Raw genomic sequence first — 27,340 nt, 5'->3', positions numbered from 1 at the left:
CTTTTGGCGTAGCAAAATGCAGGTGAGCTGCTGCTGCGACCACTGCCACCGCCATCACCAACGCTTCTCATTTGACGCGCAGAAAGAAACGGACGACAACGACCGAAACAAAGTAACCCGCAACCAGATACAAGACCGACTTCTTCCACGGCGACATTCCGCCAGAAGCAGGAGCAGCAGCGTCAGAAGCAGCAGCAGCCGAGCGATTTTCGACCTGTCGAAGAAGAAGCTGCAGCAACTCCCGCCGCTGCCGCAGCGCCTCTATCTGCTGCCGCTGCAGGTCCTGCCGCGCGACGGCGGCGGCCATGAACCGCTCTTTGGCCTCGTCGCACTCGGCCCGGAGGGCGCGACACTGCTGCTGCCACGTCTCGGTGATGACGCTTTCGTTCTCGCGCCCCGAGTCGTCGCCGTTCTCTGAATCGGAATCGGAGTCGGAGTCGGGACCGTCGCTGGTGTTGCCCGAGTCTGAGCTCACCGTGAATCGGTGCTCGAGCCAGGAGACTATCGGCTCGTCATTGTTGCCGGCGTCGGCTTCGTTCGAATTGATGTCGGAGTCGGAGTCGGGGACGGGGTCCCAGACTTCGGCTTCGTAGCGTGGTGGTTGGTCTGAGATCGCCTCGGTGTATGCTGGGGGCGGCGCGGCGGTCTCCGCCTGGTCGTTGTTGAGCATCTGCTGGTTGTTGTCGGTGGTGGTGGTGGTGGTGGTGGTGGTGGTGGCCAGCAACGGCCGAAAAGAGTTGCGGGACGATGGCTCGCACATGTTGGAGACTATTTTTTAGGAGCAGGTTGGGTTTGTGGAGGAAGTTTCGTTGGACTTGTGAAAACGAGGAAATGGAAGTGTGCGAATGTAGTTGGAGTTTGAAGGGAAGGAGCGAAGAACGTGCGGACTAAAAGAAACTATTAAAGGCCACGTCTGTTGGGGGACCTCTATTTTGTCTGTAAGCGAACCTGAAGATGTGCGTTGGTGGGAGGTACCTGTGTAGCTGAACCATGGCTCGACGAGAACGTGCATCCCCCCAAATAACACATGAAAATCCGCTCTAAACCGTTGGAAGCGAAACGGCTCCACGTGGTGCGATTTGATTTCTCAAGTTGAACGAATCGACATGCTCGCGAGCAATGACTGTTGAACTTCGACGCAAATTAAGCGAAACGGCGCGCCAGAATTGTAAAAACATCACATTGACTTATAATCTTTTCCGCACTGGCGACTGAGCTAGATGAGCGCATCGTGTCAGACCGTTTTCTTTAGAGCAAATAGCTTCAATGAAGCCATGCGAGCGAAGTTGCGAACGAAGTTGGATCTAGCGTGTGAGATGAATACAAAAAGGGCTGTTCAGATAGTTCTCACGGACATCGTTTTTCCCTTATCTGAAGCAACTCTGAAAGTGTGCGCAAAGAAGAAGAGGTTGTTGTTCTTTGAAATCTCCTGTTTGGTTGGAGGCACCATGTGTGTCATCATGAACTTGGCTCATTCTAATCACATTGTTAGATCTGAACGAGCGGATCGAGCGCAATTGTCATGCCCAAGAGTCTGAAGAGGTTGTCTTCGGACTCGTTTCGCAGAACCAGATCCCGCAAACGAGCCGATGACGACGGCCCACGCCCATTGCCTCAATACCACGTATGGCGTGACGAGCCAGGACAGAATGTCGAAAGGGGCATCGAAGAAGGTGTCGCAAGAGGGGTTCATGGAGAGACAAGAAATGATGGAGAGATGATGGCCAACGGAGAAAACGGGGTTAATGAAGAAAGAGAGATAAATGGAGAGACAAGGGTCACTGAAGAAGATGGGGTCAGTGGAGAAAGAGGGATAAATGAGGAGACAAGGGTCAGAGGAGAAGATGGGGTCAACGAAGAAAGAGGGATAGATGAAGACACAGGGGTTGAAGAGAACAACGAAGAAAGAGGTCTTGACGGAGAGACAGCGGTTGATGTCGAAGCCGAGATTCTACAAGAAAGAGGCGCCGACGGAAAAGACACGGCCAATGGAGAAAGAGGGCTCGACGGACAAGAATACGTGGTCAACGGAGAGAGAGAAAGCAACGGAGCAAACGGTATTAATGGTGAAAGCGGGGTCGATGGAGAAGACAGGGTTGATGGCGAGGTTGACAGAGAGGTCCAAGGCACGGACAACCTATCCGTCAACCGAGCGGACTCCCCGTCATCTGGACCCAGTGATTTGGGGCCTCAAGACAACTGCAAGTTGGCCGGCCCATTGGCTAGCCCAAGGAACGGAGCCATTTCGCCGCGTGCTCTAACGCCCCCGCCAGAGATGCCTCAGCTTTGTTTGTCGGCTGAACCAGAAGTCGAAAACCCCTCGGGCGATGCTCTTACACCACCACAAGAGACGCAGCAATCCTGGCCCTTGCCTGAACCAGATAACGAAGGAGCCCCTTCGAGTTCCCCAGTGCCTGCACAAGAGCCGGCGCGACCCTGGCCACTGACTGCAACAGAGAACACACAGGTCATGTCGAGTTTTCTCGCGCCCCCGTCAGTCCAACCTGAGTGGGACAGGACACACTCGCCCACGCCTTCTGGGGTTTCCATTCAGTTGGATCGCACAAGGAGCAAGCGCCTCCAGCGCGTGTTTAGACCGGGCAAAATACCTGTCCACTGTGTCGTGACGGAGAGACCTCGTTTCAGTTGGAAGCGCGGCATCTGGGCCTATGTTCGGGATATATTTGAGTGGGAAAAGGCGCGGTTGCACCGGAATAGAGAAATTAGGAGACGGGACGACGACGACGACGGTGCCCCTTCACCGGAACCGATAAGCAAGAGGGCGAAACTGTTGAGAAGACGGACAAATGCTCGATGTGAGGGGTTGACAACCAGCGTCCCCACCATCATTGAACCGTTGCGAAGATCCAACAGCGCGCCGGAGATCATTGTAAATTTAGAAGAGACTTGAACAGCTTAGGGGAGATTGACTTGCTTCATGTTCTCAAGGCCAAAAATTGATGTTGAAAGACGGGACGTGGAAAGCTTCGAATTGCTGGATATGATACAGCGAACCTAAGGGGGTGGCGAAGCAGGTAACCGATCCGCCGTCTGCTCAAGAGGCAGCTTCTTCCTCGGCCTCATCAAGTCTTCCTTGGTGACACCGTTGCCGAGCTTCGTGATGCCCATGACAGCCGGGTCGCCCTTCCTGACAAACTCGTATTGGCCTTGGAAATGTCAGCACTTGAAGCAAATGGTGTCAAAACCGGAACCTTACCAGGAAGCTTGTTTCCTGCCATCCTGAATGCATCCTTCACAACCTGCTCGTGAACGTCGCCCTTCAGCTCGAAGATAAGATGGTTCACAGCCACTCTGGTTGCCCAAAACTTGAAGCTACCCTTTCCTTTACCCATACGTTGTTCGTTGCCACTCATGTAAACACCAATGTTTGCTGTCACCCGCATGTACAGGCGAAACTTCATGCCCCTCAATCTCTTGCGAATGGTTTCTTCGGCGATTCTGAGATTCTTGGCAGGAATGCGGCGTTGAGTGTCAATCATGCGCAGGCCATAGTCGCCCCATGCGACAGTCGTGCCAATGGTGCTGCCGCCGGTGCGTACACGCGGCCGTCCTTTTCGGTCTTTCTTGTTGTGACCAGCCTTGGGGAAGAGCCAATTCTGCTGGGGAGAGGTGGTGCTGAATGACTTGGAGGCGAGGGCAGCGGGAAGAATTCGAGAAGCTGGAGCGGAGAGTTGCGGCGTGCAGCGGAGGTGCTGGACTGTTGATGAAGTTAGCTAGGACAATTGGGTTGCATCGGATGGACTTGCGGCAAGAAGTCTGAGAGCCAGCAAACAGGCTTCTCCGCAGAGGAGGCCCTAAGCTGGGGAGCAATCTTGGAGGCGGCATGGCTGGCGCTGTGGATGGCGGAGCAGCAGCACAACCAGCAATGTCAGGTCCAGTTGAGGTCCAGGTCCAGGTCTCGAAATCGTCGGGGCGGAACAATTGTCGGAATGGAATTGATTGACGCCAGCCAGATGGTCTGTGCGCTGCTGCGACGCGCTCGACATGATCCAAGTCGCGTCGCCTCAGTCAGACTCCGTGCTCCCGCCCCTCGACATCGCCGCAACGGCAACCCGCGCAACATCTTCCCATCGATTCGCTCTGCTCAAGTCTGTCCAACTGACATTGAGCAATCATGCCGCCCGACATCAGGAGCTTCTTTGGCGGCAAACCGGCCCAGAAGCCAGAGCCACCCAAGGAAGAGGTACGTGACTGCCCTGGCGACTCTTCTTTCCACAATCAGCCCCATCTACCTTTTGACTTCAAGTTCTTTATTCTTCCCCACTCTTCCTGAACCTGAACAGACAATAATCTGGCCCACTTGAAAGTGGTTAACACGCAAGAATCGCAGAAGCCCGCCAAGAAAAGAGGAAGGCCCGCTCGAAAGGTCGTCGAGGACTCGGACGACGACGAAGAAATGTAAGAGGCTCATAGTCCCCCAAGACGACCCATACTGATCCAGCCGTAGACCAAAGAAGACTACCCCAAAGAAGCCTGCACCCAAGAAGCAAGTGTGAGCTTCACCTGGCTCACTCACTACGCGATCGAAGCTAATCTGCGCCCTAGAAAGCGTGAACCGTCGCCCGAGGGCGAAGCCACGACAGCGAGTGCATTCTTCGGCGACAAGAAGCCCAACCGTTCTGCACCTAGCAAGACGGCTAAACCTGCAGTGAAGACTGAGACACCCCAATCCTCCCCATCCAAGGCCAATGGCACTGCTTCCAAGGCTTCTGCCACACCAACACGCTCATCTGCTCGCAAGAAACAACCTGCAACATACGTGGAGACCAAGAATGACGACGAAGACTATTTCGACGATCAGGACGGCGGCGACGACATCTTCACCGACAACTTTAGAAACACCAGGAAGAAGGACGACTACGATGAGGGTAGCGAGGAGGAAGAGATGCCCATGCCCAAGGCGTCCGCTGCCAAGGGTCGCTCAAAGAAGGCCAAAGACGACGAGTTTGAGCCGGAGGAGGACGAGGATGTGAAGGACGCGTCTAATGACGATTTCGTCGTGCCCGATGACGACGAGGAGGTTGTGGATAAGAAGAGCTCCAGGAAGCCAGCCGCCATAGCGGGAAGGAAGCGCAAGTCGACAGAAACAGAAGATGAGGATGATTTGGAAGTCGAGGCTCCAAAAAAAACAAGAGGACGCCCTGCAGCATCCAAGGCCTCTCCCGCAAAGAAGCGTGCCAAGAAGGATAAAAAGGACGAACCAGAAAACGCTGCAATGCAGGACATCTTCGACAGCATTCCCACTGTTCGTCCTCCAACCCCACCACCACAATCCGGAGAGACGAAAAAGTTCGACTTCAAGGGCGGACACGCCAACTCTGGACCAGCCCCTATGGCTGGGGCTGTCGAGCCTCCCCAAGGCAAGCCGAACTGCCTCGCTGGCCTGACGTTTGTCTTTACCGGATTGCTTCAATACCTTGACCGCGAGACTGCTCAGGCATTGGTCAAACGTTACGGAGGAAAGGTCACGACTGCGCCCAGCGGCAAGACCAGCTACGTGGTGTTGGGTGCTGAGGCTGGACCCTCCAAATTGGACAAGATCCGAAAGCTTGGCCTCAAGACCATCAATGAAGAAGGTCTCTTTGCTCTCATTGAGAAATTGCCGGCAAACGGTGGAGACAGCAAAGCGGCTGCAGCCTACGAAGAGAAGCAAGCTGCCGAGGAGGAAAAGATCCGGAAGGCTGCGCAAGAAATGGAGCGAGAGGAAGATCGTGCTCGTGCCGCCGCCGCCAAAGCCTCCAGTACAAGTCGCCCTCAATCCGACAAGGGTGCGGCGAGCAGTGCACCCAGCTCACAACTCAAAGGCTCACAAACACAGAGCTCTCAACCACCGAGCTCTCAGTCGGGTCCCGACAACCGGTTGTGGACAGTCAAGTACGCACCGACCCAGATGACTCAAATCTGCGGCAACAAGGCGGCCGTTGAGAAGTTGCAAAGGTGGCTTCGCAATTTTCCCAAATCGCAAAGGAAGGGGTTCAAGCTACCTGGAAGCGATGGAAGCGGCGTATTTCGCGCAGTCATGATCCACGGCCCGCCAGGCATCGGAAAGACGACTGCTGCGCACCTGATTGCCAAGCTCGAAGGCTACGACATTGTGGAGACCAATGCCAGTGATACACGTAGCAAAAAGCTCGTCGAACAAGGCCTCAAGGGCGTGCTCGAGACGACGTCGCTTCTTGGTTACTTTGCTGGAGATGGGAAGAAGGTGGAGGGCTCGAAGAAAAAGCTGGTCCTCATCATGGATGAAGTCGACGGCATGTCAGCAGGCGACCGAGGCGGCGTCGGGGCTTTGGCTGCAGTCTGCAAGAAGACACAGATTCCCCTGATTCTCATTTGCAACGATCGCCGTCTACCAAAAATGAAACCATTCGACTTCAACGTGTTCGAACTGCCTTTTAGGAGACCAACCACGGACCAGATCAGATCTCGCATCATGACCATTGCGTTTCGCGAGAACCTCAAAATGCCCCGAAATGTCATTGACGCGCTGATTGAAGGAACTGGAGCAGATATCCGCCAGGTTGTCAACATGATTTCGACAGCCAAGCTTGACGAGGGCGACATGGACTTTGATCGAGGCAAAGAGATGTCCAAGGCATGGGAAAAACACATCATCCTGAAGCCGTGGGACATTGTTCAAAAGATTCTTGGTGGCGGCATGTTTGCCGAAAGCAGTAAATCCACGCTCAACGACAAGACTGAGCTCTACTTTAACGACCACGAGCTTTCATACCTCATGCTTCAAGAAAACTACCTTGGCGCGAATCCCATTCGTGCATCAAAATATCATGGCAAGGAGAAAAACATCAAGATGCTAGAACTGTTCGACAATGCCGCCGAAAGCATCAGTGACGGCGACCTTGTGGACCGCATGATCCACGGCTCGCAGCAGCACTGGTCTCTGATGCCAACACATGCCGTCTTCAGTTTCGTGCGTCCGGCCTCATTCATCGCCGGCAGCATGGCTGGGCACAAGACGGTGTTCCCGTCGTGGCTCGGCAAGAACAGCAATCAAGGAAAACTCATGCGCATGATCAAGGAAATCCAAGGACACATGCGCCTGCGCACTTCAGCCGATCGCAACCAGATTCGTCAGCAGTACGTCCCTGTCCTGTGGCAAGAATTGGTCAAGAAACTGGAGCAAGAAGGCAAGGAGGCTGTTCCTGAGATCATCGATTTGATGGACAGCTACTTCTTGACCAAGGACGATTGGGATGCGATTGCGGAGCTTGGCGTCGGGCCAATGGATTACGAGCAGATCAAGATTGAATCTCAATCCAAGGCGACTTTCACTCGAATGTAAGTGTCCTATTAGCACTCCCAGTCCGGCTTCTCTAACAGTGATTGCAGGTACAACCAGCAATCGCACCCTCTTCCTTTTATGAAGGCATCGAACGTTGTCGCACCCAAGGGCCGCGCCAAGACCGAGAAGCCCGATCTTGAAGAAGCCATGGAAGACTCGGACGCCGGCGAGGCTTTTGACGACGCTGAAAAGGCCGAAGATGACGAGGACGTGGATCTCAGCAAAGACAAATACATCAAAGCACCCAAGAAGAAGGCAGCGCCAAAGAAGACAGCGGCCAAGAAGAAGAAGGCTGTCGACGAAGACGAGAAGCCCAAGAAGAAGGGCAAGGGACGAGCTAAGAAGTAGAGTTTTGTGACGGATGGCGGTAAAAGTTCAAGAGGCGGTTCGCTCTGTTTGCTTCTGGTATGCTTCGGATTCACTTGATAGGGTTTTACTTGCTGGACCGAGGGCGCGCTAAAGAGTCCGAGTTGATGGCTTGCATGTCAGGGATAGGCATGGGATTTGAAGCGGCGCCAAAGGACACAAATACAATTGCAGATCACGACAGTGCTCCGGGTGGTGGCTGTGAGGGGCAAGCCATTGCCTTTTGTCGTGATGCACACCCAGCAGCACAAATGTTGGACTTTGGTGCCACTGATTGAATTTTCAGAATTTCGCTACCTGCCCACAGCTGCTGCCGCAAAGGTTCTCTCGCGGTACTGTAACAATCCTCTATCAAAATCGGGATATCAACAAACGCCACCACTTAAAACCCGCCCAATGGTCATTCACGATTTTTTGATTCTGCTTCGACCGCATTACTCGACATAGTCCAAGCTGCCCTTGCCGACGGTGGTCGCCGTAGCCTCGGGGCCCTTTTGCTGGCGCAGCTTCTCCTCAAACTTGGCAAACTCAGCCATGGCGACCTCCTCCTCCTGATCCATGACCTGCTGGACGCCCTTGACGTCCTCGATGTAGTGCATGAGCATGCTCTCGATGCCGTTCTTGAGGGTGACGGTGCTGGAGTCGCAGGTGCGGCAGGCGCCGCGCAGCTTGAGCAGGACCTGGCCGTCGACGAAGCCGCGGAAGTCGATGTCGCCGCCGTCCTCCTGGATGGCGGGGCGGATGCGCGTCTCGAGCAGCTCCTTGATCATGCCGACGACCTCGTCGTCGTCCTCGTTGTAGGCGAGGGTGTCCTGCTCGGCGCCGCCCTCCTGGCCGTCGGTCGTGGCCTTGCCCTCGGCGACTTTGACCATGGGCTGCCCTGTGGCCACGTGCTCGCTCAGCAGGCTGAAGACCTCGGGCTTAATGTGCGCCCACGGCACCGTGCTGTCCTTTGTCACGGTGATGTAGTCGATGCCAAAGAAGACGGACGTGATGCCGTCGACCTGCAGCAGCTTGGCCGCCAGCGGCGACGGGTACGGCGGCGAGATGGTCGACCGCGCGTTCATGTATTCGATGAAGGGCGAGCTGAAGCCCTCGGGCAGCACCCGCGTGTTGGGCCGGAACTTGAGCGCGTCTGCGTTGGGCGTGTTTTCTGTCTGGATGAACATTGTCCGCCGGCTCTCGCCCGGCCCCAACCGTGCGGCGCCATGGCGCAAGTGTGTGGGTTGCGAGGTTGGCCGCCGCGGCACCGACGACGTGAGGGTGGCGGGCGATGCGGCGTGGTGGAGCTGTCGTTGTGCTGGTTGCGCCGTGGCGAGCTGCACTCGCCGTGCGGCTGTGGCGGATGGCCGAGCGCGAGAGAGTGCCCGAAGTGCTGTCCTTGGTACTGCGATGTTTGACATGATGGCGGGAGGGTTTGAGCGTTTGAGAGTCGGGAGGAGGTGGTTTAGGAATTTGCATGTCTTCTCGACCATGGAATCGGAGATATGACGTGTGTTTGCCCGCAATCCCATTATTACCAAGCAGCCTACTCGCCACGTGATTGGACCTCTTCTGTACATGCTTTTACGCCTGCGTTGATTGGCCCATTTGTTTCAAAACATCCGAGCTCTCGGTTTTGTTTCGGCATGTTGGCGCCATTCTCCCCACGCACGCCCGAGCAGTTTCTACCTACTTACACGATATCCTCGACTGTCGCGTTCTAAACATCGAAGGGTGCCTGTGACAAGCTTCGAATACGCCCCTCCTTTTTGTCAGCTCCGATCGGCACTCACATCATATGCTGCTCCAGTCTGGTCCCTGTAATGCCCTCTGGACCGCGTCTCTTTCAACTGGACCACCGTCATGAGAAGATTCCGCCTCCATGAAAACAATTTCCGGTCAAGCATTCGATGCAAAGACTTTGACGACTTCCAGTATTTCGGGATGCTCTCCCTCAAGCGCATTGGGGCTTTGCCGCCGGATGTATATCTGGTCTCCACCGAGCATGCACGTCAGCAAACCTCCCTTGATGGAAAGGCCGGAGCAAGCGCCTAAACTAGCCAAAGGAGAAAGTAGCCACGCGGCGGCTTTGTACTCTGTGACCGAATGTCTCAGTCTTCGTGTACACGTCCGGCGAGCGAGAGATCATCCTTACTTTTCCTCTTGGCGTCCCTTGGCTTGAACTGCTCCTCATCCATGACCAGGGGGTTAACCGACGGCTAGAGCCTGGGCCGACGTGTGCTCCTGCACAACACTCTGTGTCGTCACAACATCTGCGACCATGTCTGGAATTGAATTTCTCCCTCTGGTTGATGACATTGCATGCATCACATCCAAATGGCCGACCGCCCTTGACTGGCCAAACCTACTCCATCGCATTTTCAATCAGTCTCTTCAGCCCCAAAACCACCTCACTGGTTCCTATCGATGACTTGCCATCCAATAGTACTGAGAGGCTGACGGGGCAAAACAGTCAACGCATGGCGCAACCTGGTCTCTGGCAATTTCCATTTGCGGAAGTTGCTCGTTCGGCGGAAAGGATATTCGCCCGGATCCGAATGGCCACCGCATATGTGCTCGTGAGGCTTCTGGATGGCGTTTGTCTGGCCATGAGATCGTGGGGCCGTCGGCTCCGACAAATGTGGGACATGGTTGGGATCTACAACCCCGCGATCCTGCATTTCTACCAGTCAAATTCCATGCTCTCCAGTCGTGTCCTCCACTCTCTGGCCGGTATCCGTCCTAGGAATTGTCGTGGCCCCGCCGCTGACTCCAGCATCCGAGGTCAAAGGTGGCGGAAGGCATCCGGACCTGTTAAAGTCGATGATGCCATGTATACAACAAATTTCCGAGTCCAGACCTCCATTCACTTCACATTCATACCAAAAATCTAGCGTTCACATTATCCTCTTGGAGCAAAATGGCACCCATTGCATTGTCAGGTAGCGACGACACGTCGTCGAAGCTCGACTTCACCACCTTCTCAAACGTCATCAACGGGAAGCTCACCTCTACGGAAAAGACGAGGCGTGGTATCAACCCAGCCACATTAGAGGAGCTTTACGAGGTTCCAGTATCCACTCCCGCAGATGTCGACGCTGCTGTCGACGCTGCCCAGACTGCGTTCAAGTCATGGAAAAACTCTTCACATGCTGAGCGCAGCAAGGCACTGCAAGCATTCGCAGAGGCCATTTTGGAGCACAAGACTGAGCTTGCAAAGCTCCTGACCAAGGAGCAAGGAAAGCCGGTGAGCATGAAGCATTCGAAACCGTCCACATCAACACATGCTGACAACACGTGAAAGCTTCCAATGGCTCTGAACGAGGTTGAGGGCGCCTATGTCTGGCTGACGAGCTTCTCCAAGGTGGAGTTGCACGAGGAGGAAATATCCGAAGATGAAACCAAGAAGACTATCTTGCGTTACACGCCTCTTGGTGTCGTCGTCGGCATTGTGCCTTGGAACTTCCCCGTCAGTCTTTCCACTGTCAAGATTGGCTCCGCTGTCATGACCGGCAACACTGTCATCATTAAACCTTCTCCATTCACCCCCTACTGCAACCTCAAGATGATCGAGCTGGCGCAAAACTTCTTTCCCCCTGGCGTTGTCCAGGCACTCTCTGGCGACGACAGCCTCGGCCCTTGGTTGACAGCTCACCCCGGACCTGCGAAAATCTCCTTCACCGGATCCAGCGCGACAGGGAAAAAGGTTATGGAGTCGGCAGCAAAGACTTTGAAGCGTGTGACACTCGAGCTCGGTGGCAAAGACCCGGCCATCGTGTGCGACGACGTCGACGTTGCCCAGGTGGCACCCAAGATAGCCGAACTTGCCTTCCTCAACTCTGGTCAGATCTGCCTGGCCATCAAGCGTATCTACGTCCATGAGAAGATCTACGACAAGTTCCTGGGCGCTGCCGTCGAGCACACCAAGAAACTTCGACTGGGCAACGGTACCGAGGACGGCGTCTTCCTCGGCCCCGTCCAGAACTCGATGCAGTATGAGCGCGTCAAGGGCTTCTTCAGCGATGTTGAAGCCAAGAAGATGAAGGTTGCCGTAGGTGGTACCAACGACCGCAAGGACGGCTACTACATCACCCCTACCATCATCGACAACCCTGAAGAGACTTCGAAAATTGTGACTGAGGAGCCTTTCGGACCCATTGTGCCCTTCATGAAGTGGACGGATGAGGACGACGTCATTGCTCGTGCAAACAACACCAAGATGGGTCTCGGCGCCAGTGTCTGGGCAAGCGACTTGGATCGGGCCGCCCGCATTGCTCGGCAACTGGAGGCTGGCAGCGTGTGGGTGAACACGCATTTGGAGATTGACCCCAACGTGCCATTTGGTGGCCACAAGGAGAGCGGTGTTGGCTACGAATTCTCGGTTGGTGGATTAAAGGCTTACTGCAACGTCCAGTCGTTGTTCTTGAAGAAGTGAGTGAACATTTACATAGGTGGCATCAGCACGCAGTATTGGACTGTCGTTTCCTACAGCTTTTCTCAAGGGACAGACTTGCTGGATGGAACTCGAAGAATGAATTCATATTACAAAGCCAGTATCATGTCTACGGATAGGAACATCCGAGTTGGCCCTTTCCTTGCTCGATCGGACTGATTGCTCCACACTCAAACAAAGAAAATTAAGAAACTATGACGACCAAGCATGTTCCGTCCAGTACTTCAAAAACTTGCCTACCAAAGCATCGTCAACTATCGTCTCTTTCCTTAAGCTTGGTGAAAATTGACGAGTTAGTGTGACATCCAAGGTAGGTTGCACAGAGGTCTCGGAGACGCGTCCGTATTTCTGTTTGAAAAAGTCCAGGAGCTTGTATGCAGGGTTTTTGGACACGTCAGGATGGTCTTCGAGCCTTCGAAGCCATTCTCGTTGAGGCAAGGCCTCGAATTGCAGACCTTGTCTTTTCAAAGCAGGCAGAAAATCCCTGTTCCACTTCAACAGCGACGGACTTGCCACATGGAACAAGGAGAATGCAGGGATAGCCGACGCAGCATCAACTTTTGCGCGATCCAGCAATGATAGATCCACGACAGTCGCCGCAGTCTTGTCAACCGGCAGCCAAGAAAGCTCCTCGTCCTCGCCCTCAACGACCGGCAGCGCACCAATCGTCAGCGCGCACTGGACCGTCGTCGGGAAAGCCTCTGACGCACTCCATATGCCGTGCTGCGTGTCGCCAGCGACCTGTCCAATGCGCACGACGCGAGTGTTCAAGCCTGTCTTTTCGGCCGCGGCGACGCAGATTTCTTCGGCTACCCACTTCGATTGTCCGTAGCCCATGGGCGCAACGCCCTCCCAGCCGTGCCGGCGCTCAAGAATGGGCAACGGCTGGGCTTGCAGTACGGCTGCCAGACTGGAGATGAGGATGAAAGTCGGCTTTTGCTGCAGCTGCGATTGCAGCGCCAGGTTGATCAGGTTGTGTGTGCTTCGTGTGCCGGACTGCTCGAAGCTTTGAAGATTCATGTTGAAGTTAACTGGCCAGGCGTTGTGGATTATGCAGGTCACGGAGGTAAGGAGCGCGTTGTACGTTGATTGGGAAAGCCCGAGATGCTCGTCGCTGAGACTGCATGGTAGAGCAAGTATCTTGTCCAGTTGAGCTGCTGAGAGACGTTCGAGCAGGCGCATTTTTCGCAGAGCACCCTCAACGCGAAGAAGCGCTGCCTGGTCGTCGTCGGCGCGAACAAGGCAGACGACATTTGAGACGTTGTTCCTCGACAGGAGAGAGGACAGTATGTGAGCTCCAATTGAGCCAGTGGCTCCAGTGAGGAGCTGAATCTTGTCAGCCTTTCCATTCTGATGAGGATCAAGTTTACAAACTCACCACACAGTCCTTGTCGACTGTCATCGTGCTGATATCCCACGGCTTGACAAAATCAGAGTATTTTCTGATCATATCCAGCGCGACCTCCTGCGGCTCGGGCCCTACTTGACCTCGTCCAGCTCGTCGCTCAATCAAATGGGTCGCAAGAAGGTCGACAGTTGGATGATCAAAGACCACATTTGTCGCCAAGCCCTGGCCATCGAGCTCGACTCCTTTGAGAATCCTCGAACGTACGTTCGTCGCCTGCAACGAATCCATGCCCAGGGAAAAAAGGTCAGATTCTTCGTTGAACTCTGCTCTTTTCTGCTCGTCGAGGTCGAGCTGCTCTGTGACGACTTGTCGAACAAACTCACGTACTTCATTAGGAGTTGTCGCCTTCTTTCCATTTCCAGAGACCTCTTTCAAGTTATAGTAATTGTCGATATCCTTTTCGAACTGCTTGAGGAATCTGGAGCGGATGATGGTTGCCTTGTCCGTCATCGGCAGCGGCACATCTGGTTCCTTGATAATGATGGCTTCTGGAGATATCCTGGCGTATGCAGGGACACGCGAGTTTCCAAGGGCCAGATTCGGCAAGATGCTTTCGGCAATGGCCGGAGCACTCAGACCTAGGTTCGCGACACGCTCAGATGGAATGACTATCATCCCGAGCGAGTCTTTTTGTGCGCCAAATACCACTGCAGCCTTTACGTTTGGATGCTTCCTAACAGCATCCTCTAGTGGAATCGGATCCGCCTTTTCACCGTTTACGAGGACAATTATGTCGTCCTGACGCGCGACGAACTTCCACTTCGAAGGGTCGGTGGGATGTCTTTGAAAGAGATCCTTCGTTGGATAGAAACCGGCCTCGCGCTCTGACAAGACTTTGGTTGGCAGCCCTGGCAGGACGATCAGATGATAGATGTCGTCTCCAACGGGCTCGAACTTTAGGAAGGGCTTTGCACTGGGTAAGGGCGTCACCCAATTCCACTGGTCTTGACACGCCTCCATCAGCGCGCCCGATTCGGTCTGGCCGTACAAGTGGTAAATCTTTGCCCCCGCGTCGCTGATCTGGTTTCCAAGATCGTCTGGAATAGCCGAGCCTGCGCTAACGATCTGTCGAAGCTGCGCCAGGCGCTCGACGCCGCCGTCAATCTCGGTGAAGAATTTCAGAATATAAGGCACCGTCACCAAGGCTTCCGACGACGTCTTTTCCAGGCCGGACAGGACAGTGGACGCTGTGATTGGCCGGCTGGCGTTCATAATGGACAGACAACTCCCGTTGACAAGACATCGCAGCAGCGTCGCAACGCCGAAGCTGTGGAAAAGCGGAAGTGTCGTCAGAGTGTCGACTTGGGGCATTCGACCAGCAACGTTGGCCGCCTGCAGCAGCCATGCCTTTGCGTAAAGGCGAACAGGTTTGGGTAGTCCAGTGGTGCCTCCGCTGTGGATGATGAAGCCTTGCTGATCGCTCGTGTCGACCGGCTTCAAGGGTCCTCCGAACTGGTTGATGAAGGTAGTAGTGGCGAAGTTCTCTGCTTCAAGCATTGGCAAGATTGATACGTCCATATTGGCGGACTTGCAGGCACGCTCCAAGCTTTTTCGAGCGCCTTTGGAGGCGATGGCGACATTGCAATCGGTCTTTCGGAGCAGGTGAGCAAACCCTTGATCTGGTAAGCGGGGCGAAATCAGCATGGCGGTGATACCCACGCGCTGTAGCGCGATGAAGGTAATGTAGTATTCCATGTTCGAGATTCCAACCATTGCCACCGTTTTCGAGGAGCCCTCTTTGAGACCGCTGAGGATCTCTGTGTAAGCATTTGCTGCATATCGACTCAGTCTTTCGATTTCTTCGCCGGTGTACTGGACGATTTCGTTTTCTCCGGCATATGAAAGAATGGAAGTTCTATCGTGTGTCTTGGCTCGCCGGTTGATGACCTGGTCCATTGTGACGAGGGGAAGCAGATCGGATGACATGGTGAGTTCCACTTCCCGCTTGGGTATTTCGATTGGAAAGAAGGGGGTTGACGATGTGCGTGGGGACGCAGGTGAGTCCAGTCCGCATTTATATATGGCGAGCATCCCCCAGCATGTGGGTCGCCTTAGCGGACTACGCAGCGACTAAAACACCTCAAAAATCCAACTTCCGTGCGCTTTCGGGTCATTCAGCCGCTTATCGTATTGCCTGCAATTTGAAACCATGATCTTCATGACCTGGACATGGATGCTGTCCATCACTCAGGTGTTGATCGAATCTCAATTTCTCCGCTATGTTACCATCTAACACTACTCTAATCGTCCAGGTTGAAAAATCAGAGATCTGAGCGTGTTACACCAACGCCTGAGACCAAATTTCAAAGCCATTAAAACGCCTCATGTTCCTCAGGCTCGAAGGAGTCCCTCCTTGGAAGCACATCATTGACCGGAGCATAAGGTCTCCCGGTCCGGAAATAGCTCGTAATGTTAGTAAAGCACTCCTTCTCGGCCTTTGCGAATGACCCCTTGGTCAATCCTCCCATGTGAGGTTGAACGACAACCTTGTCGCTCTCCAAAAAGTAGGGATGGATTCCAGTGGGCTCCCCGGGGAACACGTCCAATCCCGCCCGAGCAATCTTCCCGCTCTCCAAAGCTTCAATCAAGGCTTGCCCATCAATGATGGGTCCGCGTGCAGTGTTGATGATGTATGAGCCTTGCTTCATCATCGCAAACTGCTTCGTGGAAATGAGATGAGTCGTCTCAGGGGTGAGCGGACAGTGAATGGTTACGACGTCGGCTGACTGCAGAAGCTCCTCGACTGTGGCGCAATATTGGGCCCCATATCGAGCCTCTTCGTTGGGAAGTCGGCGGCGGTTGTAATATCGAATGTTCATGTTGAAGGCTGCTGCCTTTCGGGCGACCTTCCGTCCAATGTTGCCCATCCCGACAATTCCCAGCGTCAGATCGGCTGGATCTTGTGAGAGGTCCAGTTGCTTTCGCCAGTGGCCCTGTCGAAAATTTTGCTCTGCGCGGCTCGTGTCGCGCAAAATCGCCAGAAGGAGGAAAAATGTCATGTCGGCAGTGGCTTCGCCAGTGGCATACCGAGAGTTGCAGAACCAGATGCCTGCCTTCGTCATCCATTCCACGTCAAAGTCGTTGAATCCGGATTGCGCTGAGACGACGATTCGGAGGTGTGGCAGAAGAGGAGCAAGCAACTCCTCGTCAAACGGTTCATAGGGCTGTGGTGACAGACGGCACACTGCAGCTTGATAAGGCCCATGAGCGGCCACCATGGCAGGGAGCTTTCTCATGAGCTCCTTCCTGTCTGCGGCACAAATGATCTAGCGGGTGTAAGTTGATGATCTCTCATCGGAGTATTGCAATCGCTTACATCTATGTCGAAGTCCTTGCTGTTCTCTTCGATGCCCCGGCTCGAATGCTTGGGCTCGCCCAAGTACAAGACTCTTGGCTTCTGCGACTGGTACAAGTCCGGAACCATGATGAAAAGTGTGGATGCTTCAAGAAACTGATCAATTTGCTAGGTCTGCCAGAAACCACGGTGAATACGTACAAGACTAGTGCTTTAAAAAATAGATCCACTTAGATTGTGTGTTCCCTGAACCCTACCCCTTGATATCTCCCCGAAGCTAAAGATTCACTTCAACGGCAGTTCTCAGAATGCAGCAAACTGTCGCAAACAACCTTGATACAACGGGGGAATAATGCTGAAGCACCCATGGCAAGGCCTGGCCTGTTGTCCGATTGTCAATTTATGTAGTATCTATTCCACCTTTGATACGCATGGTCACAGTGACTAACATTACTCGTTGAGCTGAAGGGTCCAAGTTCACATGCCGATGGAAGGCCTGGCTGCGAGGCGAGCTACCGCTGGTGATAATTTTGGCCCGTACTTCGATGGTCGTGCTCCCGTGGTACCTCGCAAAGATCGATTCGCGCCTCCTCTTGCCAGGACTGACAAAGTCTCACTGTCACAGCAGGAAACTTGCTTCAACCCTGGCTGGAAATCGTCATTTTACATTCAAAGCATTAATACACACATTGACGAGCTCGGGGAACGCCGCTGCATGTCGTCGGTTAGGTGTTGTCATTCCGAATACCGGTCCGGTGTACCTACCCTGACTTCGGAATTTGAGCCGATATCTCCCAAAGCAAGGCTGCTAATCCGAGTAACGATCCTCTTCCTCGAATAGGGCGGTATGAGCGCCCCGCCTCAAAAGCTGCGTCGCGTTGGCAGCCTGAGTCTGCACGTTCCACAAGGCTTCCAGGCAGAGGCTTCATGTTGGGTCACCAAATGGTCACTAATCTTCGTCAAATATTCTTGGAGTCCTTCAGTGATTTTCCAATAGGAAGTCGAACGGTTATGATTGACGCGCTTCCATCTTCCAAGGCATGGAGTGAATTCACTCACAACTCGGGAAATAATTGACGCAAATTTTGGCCACGGAGCTACAAGGGAAAATGCACGATGTAAAATCTGTTGAAAAGAACACATGAAATCTAAGCGGCTGTTTGTAGACCGAGTAGAATTGTCGGGGAAGTGGGCTACGAGCCATTGCACAGACGACCTGCAGTGTCTGGCTTACTCCATACATCCTGGATCCTGGGTTGCATGGTCCATCCATATAAGCAATCAAAAGGTGCGGCTCTACCACTGGTGTTGCTAAGCTTATACCAGCCACAGCACGGCTCAATGATCCGCTCCGTCATGGAGCGGCCGCCGGATTCGGATGGCCCGACACCAACACGAACTTGGCACGCCTAGTGGCACGCACACCAAAACGATCATAGCCGAGCAAACACCTGGGGATAGCACCCCGCAACCTTACTCGTACATCATCCGTTGTCGCTGTTGTACCACAGCACGACACCTGAGCGCTATGAGCTCACAGGGGTTCGTGGGCATCATTCCTTGCTCAAATGCCCTCTCGTGGCCCTACCAAGGAATGATTTCCGCTGTTGCAGCCTGTGGCTGCTTTTGCGACAAAAAGCATTCAGATAATTGACCAATGACGAGGAGATTCCACTGAGGAACAGGACTGATAAACAGCGATGTTCATTGCAAGCCACTCTTTGCAGTGGTATGATCATCACGCCAGGTTGGAATTGATTCTTTTATCCAGATTGATGCTTAAGCACTCTGTGTCACTTTCCCCAGTAAGTTGACGTCTTGTGGAGCTTTAGCGTTACGACTCGGTGGCCTTGGACCCTCAATCCACATTATTCACCATTGAGTAAGCACCACAAATGTTGCTCCGAATCTCAAGCTTGACTGGCCGAACTTCTTGTTTGAGCTTGCCAAAGGCCCAAACAAAGGATTCACTCTTACCAGTCAGGCCTCCATCTGTGGCATCGGACAATAATCCGATCAGTGCTCAAAAGCCTGGAGTGATGGCATAGCCGACGCGGACCACTTTGCTTGCGTTGGTCCGAATACTGCTCAATCACCAAGACATCCCCGTCAGACCACTTGGACCCATATGGAGACTTCTGAGTACAATTTCAAGGTGTCTTTCAAGGTACGCTAGAAAAGTAAGCGCAGCGGGGGCATTCATAAGCGACTCGCGGGCTATTGAAGGAGCATTCATATATCTATAGCGACGGCCCCTTGAAGGTGAGTAGATACTAGATCTGCGTTCGCAAAGCAGTCTCCTTCTTTCAACATGGCTCCCGTCATTCATTCCCTTCTGTGGCTTGGGTTCCTGTCGACGGCCAATGCAGCTACCGCATGGCAGCAATCAAACTACACCTTTCCCGTGCCTGAGAGCCAAGCAAATGCATTCAGCTCAGAATCGTTTTCAACAAAAAGTGACGCCATCGCGGCAATCAAAAATGCGCTTGGAAACGTCACCATTGCGGGAACCGGCGACTTCGAATATGGTCAGACTATCGCGAGGATATGGACGAATCAGCGCAAGACCTATCCTGATCTCATTGTCTACCCCGAGACTTCGGAGCATGTGAGCACTCTCATGCAATTCTACTCGAAGGCCCATCCTTTTTGGGGCGACGATGGATTTGCAATCATGGGCGGCGGCCACGGTGACTGGGGTGGCGCTCAATCACCAAGTGTTGTGCTCGACCTGCAACGAATTTCTAAGACAGAGATCATGACGCATCCTCCGAAGGACTCTTCCGAGTATGCGATCTTGAAGATAGGCGGCGGAGCAGAGGCTGGGGATGTTTATGATGCGCTCGACGGCACTGGTTGGGCGTTTCTGGGTATGAGCGAGAACGATTTCTTTGTTTCGCAAGTTTGACGCTTCTCAGGTCCTCGCGCGGCTTCCATTGGCGTCGGTGGATTCATTCTGGGAGGAGGAATTGCTTTCCAGACCAACAGGTACGGCGTAGCCAACGACAATCTCGTCGGCCTGGAAATCGTCCTCCTCAACGGCGACATTGTCTACGCGAACCCATACAATGAGCACAGCGATCTCTTCTGGGCCTGCACCGGTGCCGGATGGCTTGGATTCGGAGTCGTTACCAACTTTTTCATTCGAGCGAATCCTGATCCAGGTAGCGTTTACGTCGGCACCATTGCTTGGGCTGAAGACCAGGCTGCTCAGGTGTTTGAGAAGACTGCGGACTTTTTCGAGCACAACGACAACCCTGATGCATTCCCCGCGCTTCTTTACTATCTCAAGGATCCCACCAATATCCAAGCCTTGGTACCTCTGCGAGAGAGGAAGTTTACCTTTCAGCTGAACGCACTGTAAGTGTACCCCCACAGGGAGCGTTCAGTTGCTGACTCGCGGCAGCTATTTCGGAGGCGACCAGAAGAAGTTCAACGAGACTTACGGCCAGTTCTACGAGGGAGCATCGAGCATCACATTCCAGGAATACTCTCTCAAGACTTTGCAGCAATATCTGCTCACCAATTATCCTTACGGCTACAACCGTCTGTTTTACGGAAAGAGCCACACGAACTCAACCGTCGGATTTTACGAAAAGACTTTTGCTATTTACAAGGAGACTGTCAACGGCATGATCGCAAGAGGCGAGGACCCAGGCCACACGCTCTGGGTAGATGAATGTGCGTCAACAAAAAGACAAAACAACAAGAGATTTCTAACAGACCAACCGCAGACGTTTTCCCTCACTGGAACGGCGCCGGTCCCAACACAGACAGCGACACAGCGTGGCCGCACTCCACCAGCGCACACATCACGTTGACATCCGGCGAGTGGACCAACAACAGCCTGACCGAATACATGTACGACCGCGACGAAAACTACATGTTGGCTTACCTGCGCGACTTCCAGAACGGCCTGGGCGAGCCCGACATCTACGACTACCCCAACTATATTGCTCAGTACAGCAAGACGGCGGAGATTTGGGGCGAGCAGAACTTCAAGAGGTTGCTCGATATCAAGGCCAAATATGACCCTGAGTGCTTGCTGAATCGTGGGAGAGTCATTGCGACGGATGCGTGTAGGGCCAAGGGCCTGGCGAACACGTTCGCTGATTCGTGAGGGTGTTGAGGGTGTAATTTAGATTTTAATCGGATTGTAGAGTACTGAAAAATGAGTTTGAAATCATCACATCCTTTCCTGTGGCTGATTTTGAATGAGGGCTGATGATAATAGTCATGGCATGCAAAACAAAACAATGGTTTGCACAGATTAGGATTTGACTACTCCTTCTTGAATGCTGCCTGTCAATCATCTTAAATTCTTATGAAAGACTTATTTTGCCCTTTTCCATTTTGCCATGTGTGTCAAGAACTTACAACAAGCCTCAGCAGACCAAAGGTTGATCAGCGCGACAGGCAGGTCTTTCTCGCCGTAGCCATTTCAACCATCGAAACCACGGAGAGTTAGTCCTCCTGCTCTAGTCCAATGGCCAATGAAAAGTGATCATGCACCATGCGGAGTCGCAAGGCAGGTGGGTTGCAAATCGATTCCCGAAACTATAGAGTAGCCCAAGCCTGTGGCGTTTCTCTTCATCGATAATCGCCACTGTAACTCGACACAGAGATTGACGGCTCAGTACTCCCGAGACAAGGTACCAGAAACTCAGAAGAGTACGACCATTGAACCGCTGCAAGGCCGCCATTTTTGCAGTAGCGATACAGTGCCGACGCGTCCAACAGTCCGTAGGAACTTTGCAGCTGTCTTCATTCCTGACTCTTTGCTGAAGATTGTGGCCTGATCTCCTTGCTGAAGATTGTGGCCTGATCATCTTCAGTGGAGGGTGGGGGGAGGGCAGGTATGTGAACGACGGCATTGAAGGAAACTGCATGCTCCCTGTCTACATCCAGCCGTTGACTACTTTTTCTTCTCAACTTCAGGCTCTTGCCATACGCGTATTCTTGAAGCGGATGAATTCTGGTAATCGTCATCTTCAGGTTTCTATTGCGTCCTTCGCCAGAGCCATGACTGCTCCCTACTTGCCCTCTAGAAGAGCGCGGAAGATACCGACATTTCGAGCACCAGTGCAGGTCCATCATGCCTGTTCGGCAGCATAGCACCGATTATCTTGCCGCTGATTAGATCCGAAGTGCATCGCAGCGAAGCCTTGCCGTCTGCGCAGGTTGGCCGACCGTCTGGGAACAGGGGCGGACAGGATAGCACGAGAAGACTGTGCAGCATACACAGGATCCACTCTTTACAGTTTCAGTGTCCCTGTGGACCGGTTTGGGTTGCATCCCTAACGCCCAAAACTGATCCTTTATGGTGCTCCAAGGTACAGGATATCGTACGAATAAGATTGCGACAGTCATCCCGTGTCGAATGCGAAAGCGGAGGCCGTGGCCCTGTGGCTGACAGGTGCGGGCCGAACTTTGAGTTTTTTCAACCGCCTAACATCACGGCCCAAGAGAGTGGCTCGGGCGACACATTTTTAACTCTACAAGGCCAATATTGATAGGCCCTTGTTCAGAGAGCTGCTCCACCAATAGATTTTTACCCGTGTATCGCATCGCGTATCATAGTACGATTGGGCGCCTTTCGGCAAATTTGGGCGGCTTTAGTGAGGCCATCTGCTCTTGAGTAAACTTGGACACATGCTGCTTCGGAATCTTACTGAACATTATTGCCATCACAATTTTTCAGCGCTCCGCAGGTACCTACCGATAAAATCGCCAACGATGAGTACATGCCGGAAAGCATGCAGAGAGACGCATAACAATAAGGGTTGCTGAAGGTGGTGCAAGACAAAGTCAGCATGGCAAAACGCTGAGCCGGAAACTTTTCGAAAGCTTGAAAGAAACAAGGCACGGGGGAATTGCCAGTTGCAGCAGTGCGGCATCTTTTCCACTGCGAGGCCAACAGAACAAGCTCACCAAGTTGAAAGAACGAGCGCTGTCCCTGCCTGGAACTAATGTGGGTGTCCAGGCAGACATGCCTTTCTCACATGTTTTCTGCTGCAACATTTTGGCTCCTTAGAGCGAGACATGATGCGATTTTAGCCTTTTCCTAGCCACTGGCGACCGAAGTGATGGGCCGAGCCCCGATGACAATCGTTATCATGGTACACTGATGAGAAGTGGTGAACAGGGCGCTGACTAATCAGATTGTCTCGACTCGAAGCTCGGTTTGGAACTCGGATCGTGAAATAGTCAGAGTTCATGGACGACATGACCGGCGGAGAGCGGAGAGAACGACCTTTTGATGATAAATTGTTCGGACTGCGGAGCGAGTGTATTTCCACGGGCCAGATTCGATTGACCCAAGTCGCTCGTTCCGTTGACGATTATGGAGGTGCCGCGCGAGACCCAGGTAAGACGACCAAGAGATCTTGAGAAAGTCGTGACTGAGGAAAGATTTGCAGAGAAAGCACCACAGTAAAAATGACCCTGTCAATGATGAGCTTGTTCCAGGGACTGAGATTATGTCGGATATGTCCAATGGCCTTTTTCTCATCCCGAAGCCAGAGAACGACGAACACGATCCCTTGAACTGGTCTCTCGCGTGGAAGATATCGGCAATCTCTGTAACTAGCTATGTCAGCTTTGTCCAAGGCCTCGGTCCTCTGGCTTTGGCGCCAATGTTCAGTTACTACGTCGAGGATTTTGGCTGTACACTCTCAGAAGCTGTCCAATTCAGTGGAGTCTGCATTCTTGTGCTGGCGTTCAGTAATTTCATATGGTAAGCGCTTCGAAGCCTCCAACTTGCTGGCGTCTCAACCATTTCTCCAGGGTCCCCATCAGCAACTCCTGGGGTCGTCGTCCCGTTTTGATTTTTTCGACGCTCATTTGTCTTGGATCTTCCTTATGGCAAGCTGAAGCGAACTCGTACTGGAGCTTCATGGGTGCTTGCATCATGGATGGTATTGGTGCAGGACCAGCCGACACAATCCAGCCATCAGTGGCCACCGACCTCTTCTTCTTGCACTCAGCGGAAAGTGGAACACCTTGTACTGGGTTGTCTACATGGGATCCTTCGTCGCTGGTCCCCTGATCTCTGGCGCCATGGCAAAACACATCGGATGGAGGAGCGTTTGGTGGCTCTACACGGGAATGCTTGGACTTGCATTGCTGTTGATCGTCTTTCTGTTGCCCGAGACTTTGTCTCATCGAGGATCCCAGCAAAAGAGAAGCTGCAGGAACATCCAGGTCAATGCCACGGCAAGCGGTGAGGACCTGCGGCGTCTCACAGAACTTTTTGACGAGAAAGTCGAAATTTCAGCTGAAGTCAAACAACGCCAGAACGATGACGGTACAGACGCGATGCCATCTACCAGCGCTTCAGGTAACCCCGAGCAATGGCTGGGCCGGGGAAAGCCTTCGAGGAAACAGTGGATGTTGTATCAATCAAACCCAGACCCTTGGAAAGCTGTCGCTCTGGATCTCTGGGTTCCCTGGAAACTTTTCGCCTTTCCAATCGTCGAATTTGCTTCATTTGTCGTCTCCTTCAGTTGCTCATCTTTCCTCATTGTCAATTTAAGTCAAGAGCAAGCGTTCGGAAGTCCTCCCTACAGCATGGCCGCCGACGCGGCGGGATTGTTGAATATTTCCATTCTGGTCGGCGCCTTGATTGGGCTCTTCTCAGCCGGACCGCTCAGCGACTGGACCGCTGCAAGACTGACAGCCAAAAATGGAGGAGTAGGAGAGCCAGAGATCCGGCTTCCTGCGATGATTCCGTACGTGCTGATCATGATCCTGGGTCATGTTGTTCTGGCCCTTGGTTACGACCAGCAGTGGCATTGGGCCGCGATTGTGGTCATTGGGTTTACCTGCGCTGGTATTCAAATGGCAGCGCTTCCATCGATTGTCAGCACATATGCCATCGACAGTTATAAGTCAGCAGCCGGAAGCCTCTTTGTCAGTATAACGGTCAACAAGAATGTATAGGGCTATGGCTTCTCAAAATTCATCACGCCTTGGAGCGAAAAATCTGGGTGAGTTGGCAACCGAATTGAGTCTCTGAATTGGAAGCTGAATTGGACAGCTACACGCCTCCGGTCATGACAAACATGGCCTAGACTACGCTGTGGTGTCTTTTTGGCATTTTGTTCAATTATCACGGAAAGACGTTTCGACGGTGGGGTAGGAACAGCCGCGTCCATCAACTTCAGACGGGACTACAAGGGTGCAGAGGACGTAGCCACGTTTAGAGAAGGACAGTCGATTCTCGCGCCAGACGGAAGTTGCGGCGTTTGCTGTGTTCCAGCAATGGATCCGTGATGCCCAAGACGCCAAGATGGTGTCAGCCTTGCAGACGGTCGACAAGGCGATGCCAGTGACGGATGGCAACGGGTAGATGCGAAGTGCAGAAGAGGCGGTAGAAGAAGAAGAGTGGAAGGGATTTGCGTGCCGTAACAATACCCTGTTTGGAAGGTGACAAGTGGGTTAAGACTCTTTATTAGTTAATCTTGGCTAGTCTTAATAGAGTTAATATTATTCTATACATAGTAAAGTACATGGCGTGACTAACACCTTACCACGGGACATCGCGGGAGCAGGGAGATACCCCATTCTCACCCGAGCTGTCCTCATCCTGTACATGTACCTGGCCATCCCCGGCTTACAACAATGTTTCTTCGCTTCTGAGGATCAACACCCAACCCACATCATGCCTGGCTCCTCCAGGCTTCCCGTCAGCCTGCGCGACGCCTACCAGGCAAAGCGCACAACCCCGCGCGGCCAACTGCTCGCCCTCAACCTCGACATCCTTCGCAACATCGTCTTCATCCTCTTCCTCCTGCGCTGGATTCGCAAGGCTTTTTACACACTCAAGGGTCGCGGCCTGACCGGTGCAATCGTCGATACCTACACATCTGTACGCCGCATCCTCTATGGCTACTTCTTGCGCCTCCCAGGCGTCCGCTCAAAGGTCCAATCGCAAGTCGGCGAAGCCATCTCCAAGCTTGAACAGAAGCTCGTACCCTCCGGTCCCGGCGTCGACCGATATATTAAGCTACCAGCGGAAGGATGGTCGGCTGAAGAGGTGCGCAAAGAGCTTGCAAAGCTCAGTGAGATGAAGCACACAAGGTGGGAGGATGGTCGGGTGAGCGGGGCGGTCTACCACGGCGGCAAAGAACTGGTCAAACACCACGGCGGAGAAGACCTGGTCAAATTGCAGACGGATGCTTTCGCGAGCTTCACGTATGCCAATCCCATTCATCCGGACGTATTCCCAGGGGTCAGAAAGATGGAGGCAGAAGTTGTCGCCATGGTGAGTATCAGACAAAGGCAAGTCTTGAATATCTTGCGCTAACGATTATGACAGGTACTGGCCATGTTCAACGCTCCAGAAGGCGCAGCTGGTGTCACGACGAGTGGCGGCACAGAATCGATTCTTATGGCATGCTTGAGCGCAAGAAACAAGGCCTACGCAGAGCGTGGAGTCACAGAGCCTGAGATGTGTGTCTCCCCCTCGATTCAACATGCGCACTGACTGACTGTGCTCCAGGATTCTACCTGAAACCGCCCACACTGCTTTCCGAAAGGCAGGCGAATATTTCAAGATCAAAATCCACCTTGTGCCCTGCCCTGCCCCAGCATACAAGGTCAACCTACGCGCCGTTCAACGTCTGGTGAATCCCAACACGATCCTCCTCGTTGGCTCCGCGCCCAACTTCCCTCACGGAATCATAGACGACATTTCAGGCCTGTCCCGCATTGCCGCGAGGAAAGGCATTCCCCTCCACGTCGACTGCTGCCTTGGGTCTTTTCTCGTCCCATTCCTCCAAAAGGCTGGCTTCGAGACCGAGGCGTTCGATTTCCGCCTCAAGGGAGTAACGAGCATATCTTGTGACACGCACAAATATGGTTTCGCTCCCAAAGGGAACAGTACTATTTTGTACCGAACCGACGCGCTGCGCGCCTATCAGTATTTCATCTGTCCAGATTGGTCTGGTGGCGTGTACGCCTCGCCCTCGATTGCTGGGTCTCGACCAGGTGCGCTCATTGCCGGCTGCTGGGCATCACTTGTAGCGTGCGGTGAATCTGGCTACATAGCCGCGTGCCACAAGATTGTTGGGGCGGCGAAGCGGATCGAATCAGAGCTGCACGCGCACCCAGTGCTCGCAACTGACCTCAAGGTAATGGGCAAGCCGCTGGTGTCAGTCGTGGCATTCACGTCGTCGACTCTGGACATTTACGACATCGCCGACGCCATGTCAGCACGCGGCTGGCACCTCAACGCGCTTCAGAACCCGCCTGCGATCCATGTCGCCGTCACGCTACCAATTGTTGCCGCTGCCGACCAGCTAATTGTTGACTTGGTTGAGAGCGTCGAGAGTGTGCGCGAGGCTGAGCGGCAGCGGGTCGCGCAGGGTAAGGGCGCCAAGGGCTCTGTCAAGGGCGATGCTGCTGCCTTGTACGGTGTTGCTGGCAGTCTACCGAACAGTAGCGTTGTTGTGGATTTGGCAAAGGGCTTCTTGGACACTTTGTACAAAGCCTGAGGGAGTGAGGACGAGT

General features: G+C 53.4%; 11 protein-coding genes across 11 annotated transcripts; 6 read left to right on the top strand and 5 right to left on the bottom strand.

Moving 5' to 3' along the window:
* Nucleotides 1–47: 47 nt before the first annotated feature.
* On the bottom strand, nucleotides 48–1,141 carry IWZ02DRAFT_219581 (uncharacterized protein). The gene has a single exon (XM_066762794.1). The coding sequence runs from the start codon at nucleotides 758–760 to the stop codon at nucleotides 68–70; it is 693 nt and encodes a 230-aa protein (XP_066623494.1). The 5' UTR covers nucleotides 761–1,141; the 3' UTR covers nucleotides 48–67.
* Nucleotides 1,142–2,997, top strand: IWZ02DRAFT_219582 (uncharacterized protein). The gene is made up of 2 exons (XM_066762795.1): nucleotides 1,142–2,268; nucleotides 2,710–2,997. Exons 1-2 carry the CDS (start codon nucleotides 1,523–1,525, stop codon nucleotides 2,909–2,911), a joined length of 948 nt encoding a protein of 315 aa, XP_066623493.1. The 5' UTR covers nucleotides 1,142–1,522; the 3' UTR covers nucleotides 2,912–2,997.
* Nucleotides 2,964–3,918, bottom strand: IWZ02DRAFT_219568 (mitochondrial 54S ribosomal protein uL16m). The gene is made up of 3 exons (XM_066762793.1): nucleotides 3,768–3,918; nucleotides 3,218–3,718; nucleotides 2,964–3,167 (listed from the first exon to the last, which is right to left on the bottom strand). The coding sequence occupies exons 1-3, from the start codon at nucleotides 3,844–3,846 to the stop codon at nucleotides 3,016–3,018; spliced, it is 732 nt and encodes a 243-aa protein (XP_066623492.1). The 5' UTR covers nucleotides 3,847–3,918; the 3' UTR covers nucleotides 2,964–3,015.
* A 127-nt stretch (nucleotides 3,919–4,045) lies between these two features.
* On the top strand, nucleotides 4,046–7,898 carry IWZ02DRAFT_219476 (replication factor RFC1 C terminal domain-containing protein). The gene is made up of 5 exons (XM_066762791.1): nucleotides 4,046–4,204; nucleotides 4,352–4,419; nucleotides 4,469–4,513; nucleotides 4,567–7,320; nucleotides 7,372–7,898. Exons 1-5 carry the CDS (start codon nucleotides 4,136–4,138, stop codon nucleotides 7,670–7,672), a joined length of 3,237 nt encoding a protein of 1,078 aa, XP_066623491.1. The 5' UTR covers nucleotides 4,046–4,135; the 3' UTR covers nucleotides 7,673–7,898.
* Nucleotides 7,899–8,124: 226 nt separating this feature from the next.
* IWZ02DRAFT_375892 (HIRA-interacting protein 5) lies at nucleotides 8,125–9,093 on the bottom strand (the record flags this gene model as incomplete). The annotated part of the gene is made up of 1 exon (XM_066764849.1): nucleotides 8,125–9,093. One exon carries the CDS (start codon nucleotides 9,091–9,093, stop codon nucleotides 8,125–8,127), a length of 969 nt encoding a protein of 322 aa, XP_066623490.1.
* A 1,380-nt stretch (nucleotides 9,094–10,473) lies between these two features.
* On the top strand, nucleotides 10,474–12,212 carry IWZ02DRAFT_219564 (aldehyde dehydrogenase). Its single transcript, XM_066762792.1, has 2 exons — nucleotides 10,474–10,919; nucleotides 10,977–12,212. Exons 1-2 carry the CDS (start codon nucleotides 10,593–10,595, stop codon nucleotides 12,105–12,107), a joined length of 1,458 nt encoding a protein of 485 aa, XP_066623489.1. The 5' UTR covers nucleotides 10,474–10,592; the 3' UTR covers nucleotides 12,108–12,212.
* A 105-nt stretch (nucleotides 12,213–12,317) lies between these two features.
* Nucleotides 12,318–15,429, bottom strand: IWZ02DRAFT_375548 (uncharacterized protein; the record flags this gene model as incomplete). Its single annotated transcript, XM_066764831.1, has 2 exons — nucleotides 12,318–13,451; nucleotides 13,504–15,429. The coding sequence occupies 2 exons, from the start codon at nucleotides 15,427–15,429 to the stop codon at nucleotides 12,318–12,320; spliced, it is 3,060 nt and encodes a 1,019-aa protein (XP_066623488.1).
* A 416-nt stretch (nucleotides 15,430–15,845) lies between these two features.
* IWZ02DRAFT_489335 (D-3-phosphoglycerate dehydrogenase) lies at nucleotides 15,846–16,957 on the bottom strand (the record flags this gene model as incomplete). Its single annotated transcript, XM_066769560.1, has 2 exons — nucleotides 15,846–16,799; nucleotides 16,850–16,957. 2 exons carry the CDS (start codon nucleotides 16,955–16,957, stop codon nucleotides 15,846–15,848), a joined length of 1,062 nt encoding a protein of 353 aa, XP_066623487.1.
* Nucleotides 16,958–19,139: 2,182 nt separating this feature from the next.
* On the top strand, nucleotides 19,140–20,948 carry IWZ02DRAFT_489334 (uncharacterized protein; the record flags this gene model as incomplete). Its single annotated transcript, XM_066769559.1, has 4 exons — nucleotides 19,140–19,698; nucleotides 19,747–20,188; nucleotides 20,235–20,509; nucleotides 20,563–20,948. The coding sequence occupies 4 exons, from the start codon at nucleotides 19,140–19,142 to the stop codon at nucleotides 20,946–20,948; spliced, it is 1,662 nt and encodes a 553-aa protein (XP_066623486.1).
* Nucleotides 20,949–23,171: 2,223 nt separating this feature from the next.
* IWZ02DRAFT_468786 (serine/threonine kinase 16) lies at nucleotides 23,172–25,032 on the top strand (the record flags this gene model as incomplete). The annotated part of the gene is made up of 7 exons (XM_066768658.1): nucleotides 23,172–23,195; nucleotides 23,248–23,564; nucleotides 23,615–23,783; nucleotides 23,822–24,739; nucleotides 24,770–24,816; nucleotides 24,867–24,879; nucleotides 24,901–25,032. 7 exons carry the CDS (start codon nucleotides 23,172–23,174, stop codon nucleotides 25,030–25,032), a joined length of 1,620 nt encoding a protein of 539 aa, XP_066623485.1.
* A 458-nt stretch (nucleotides 25,033–25,490) lies between these two features.
* On the top strand, nucleotides 25,491–27,324 carry IWZ02DRAFT_375032 (pyridoxal phosphate-dependent transferase; the record flags this gene model as incomplete). The annotated part of the gene is made up of 3 exons (XM_066764798.1): nucleotides 25,491–26,093; nucleotides 26,148–26,281; nucleotides 26,331–27,324. The coding sequence occupies 3 exons, from the start codon at nucleotides 25,491–25,493 to the stop codon at nucleotides 27,322–27,324; spliced, it is 1,731 nt and encodes a 576-aa protein (XP_066623484.1).
* Between the last annotated feature and the right edge of the window lie 16 nt (nucleotides 27,325–27,340).

Source organism: Phyllosticta citriasiana, assembly GCF_038021145.1.
Source record: "Phyllosticta citriasiana strain CBS 120426 chromosome Unknown IWZ02scaffold_5, whole genome shotgun sequence".
In the NCBI taxonomy this organism is placed as follows: domain Eukaryota; kingdom Fungi; phylum Ascomycota; class Dothideomycetes; order Botryosphaeriales; family Phyllostictaceae; genus Phyllosticta; species Phyllosticta citriasiana.
This window is presented reverse-complemented; position numbering and strand designations above follow the sequence as displayed.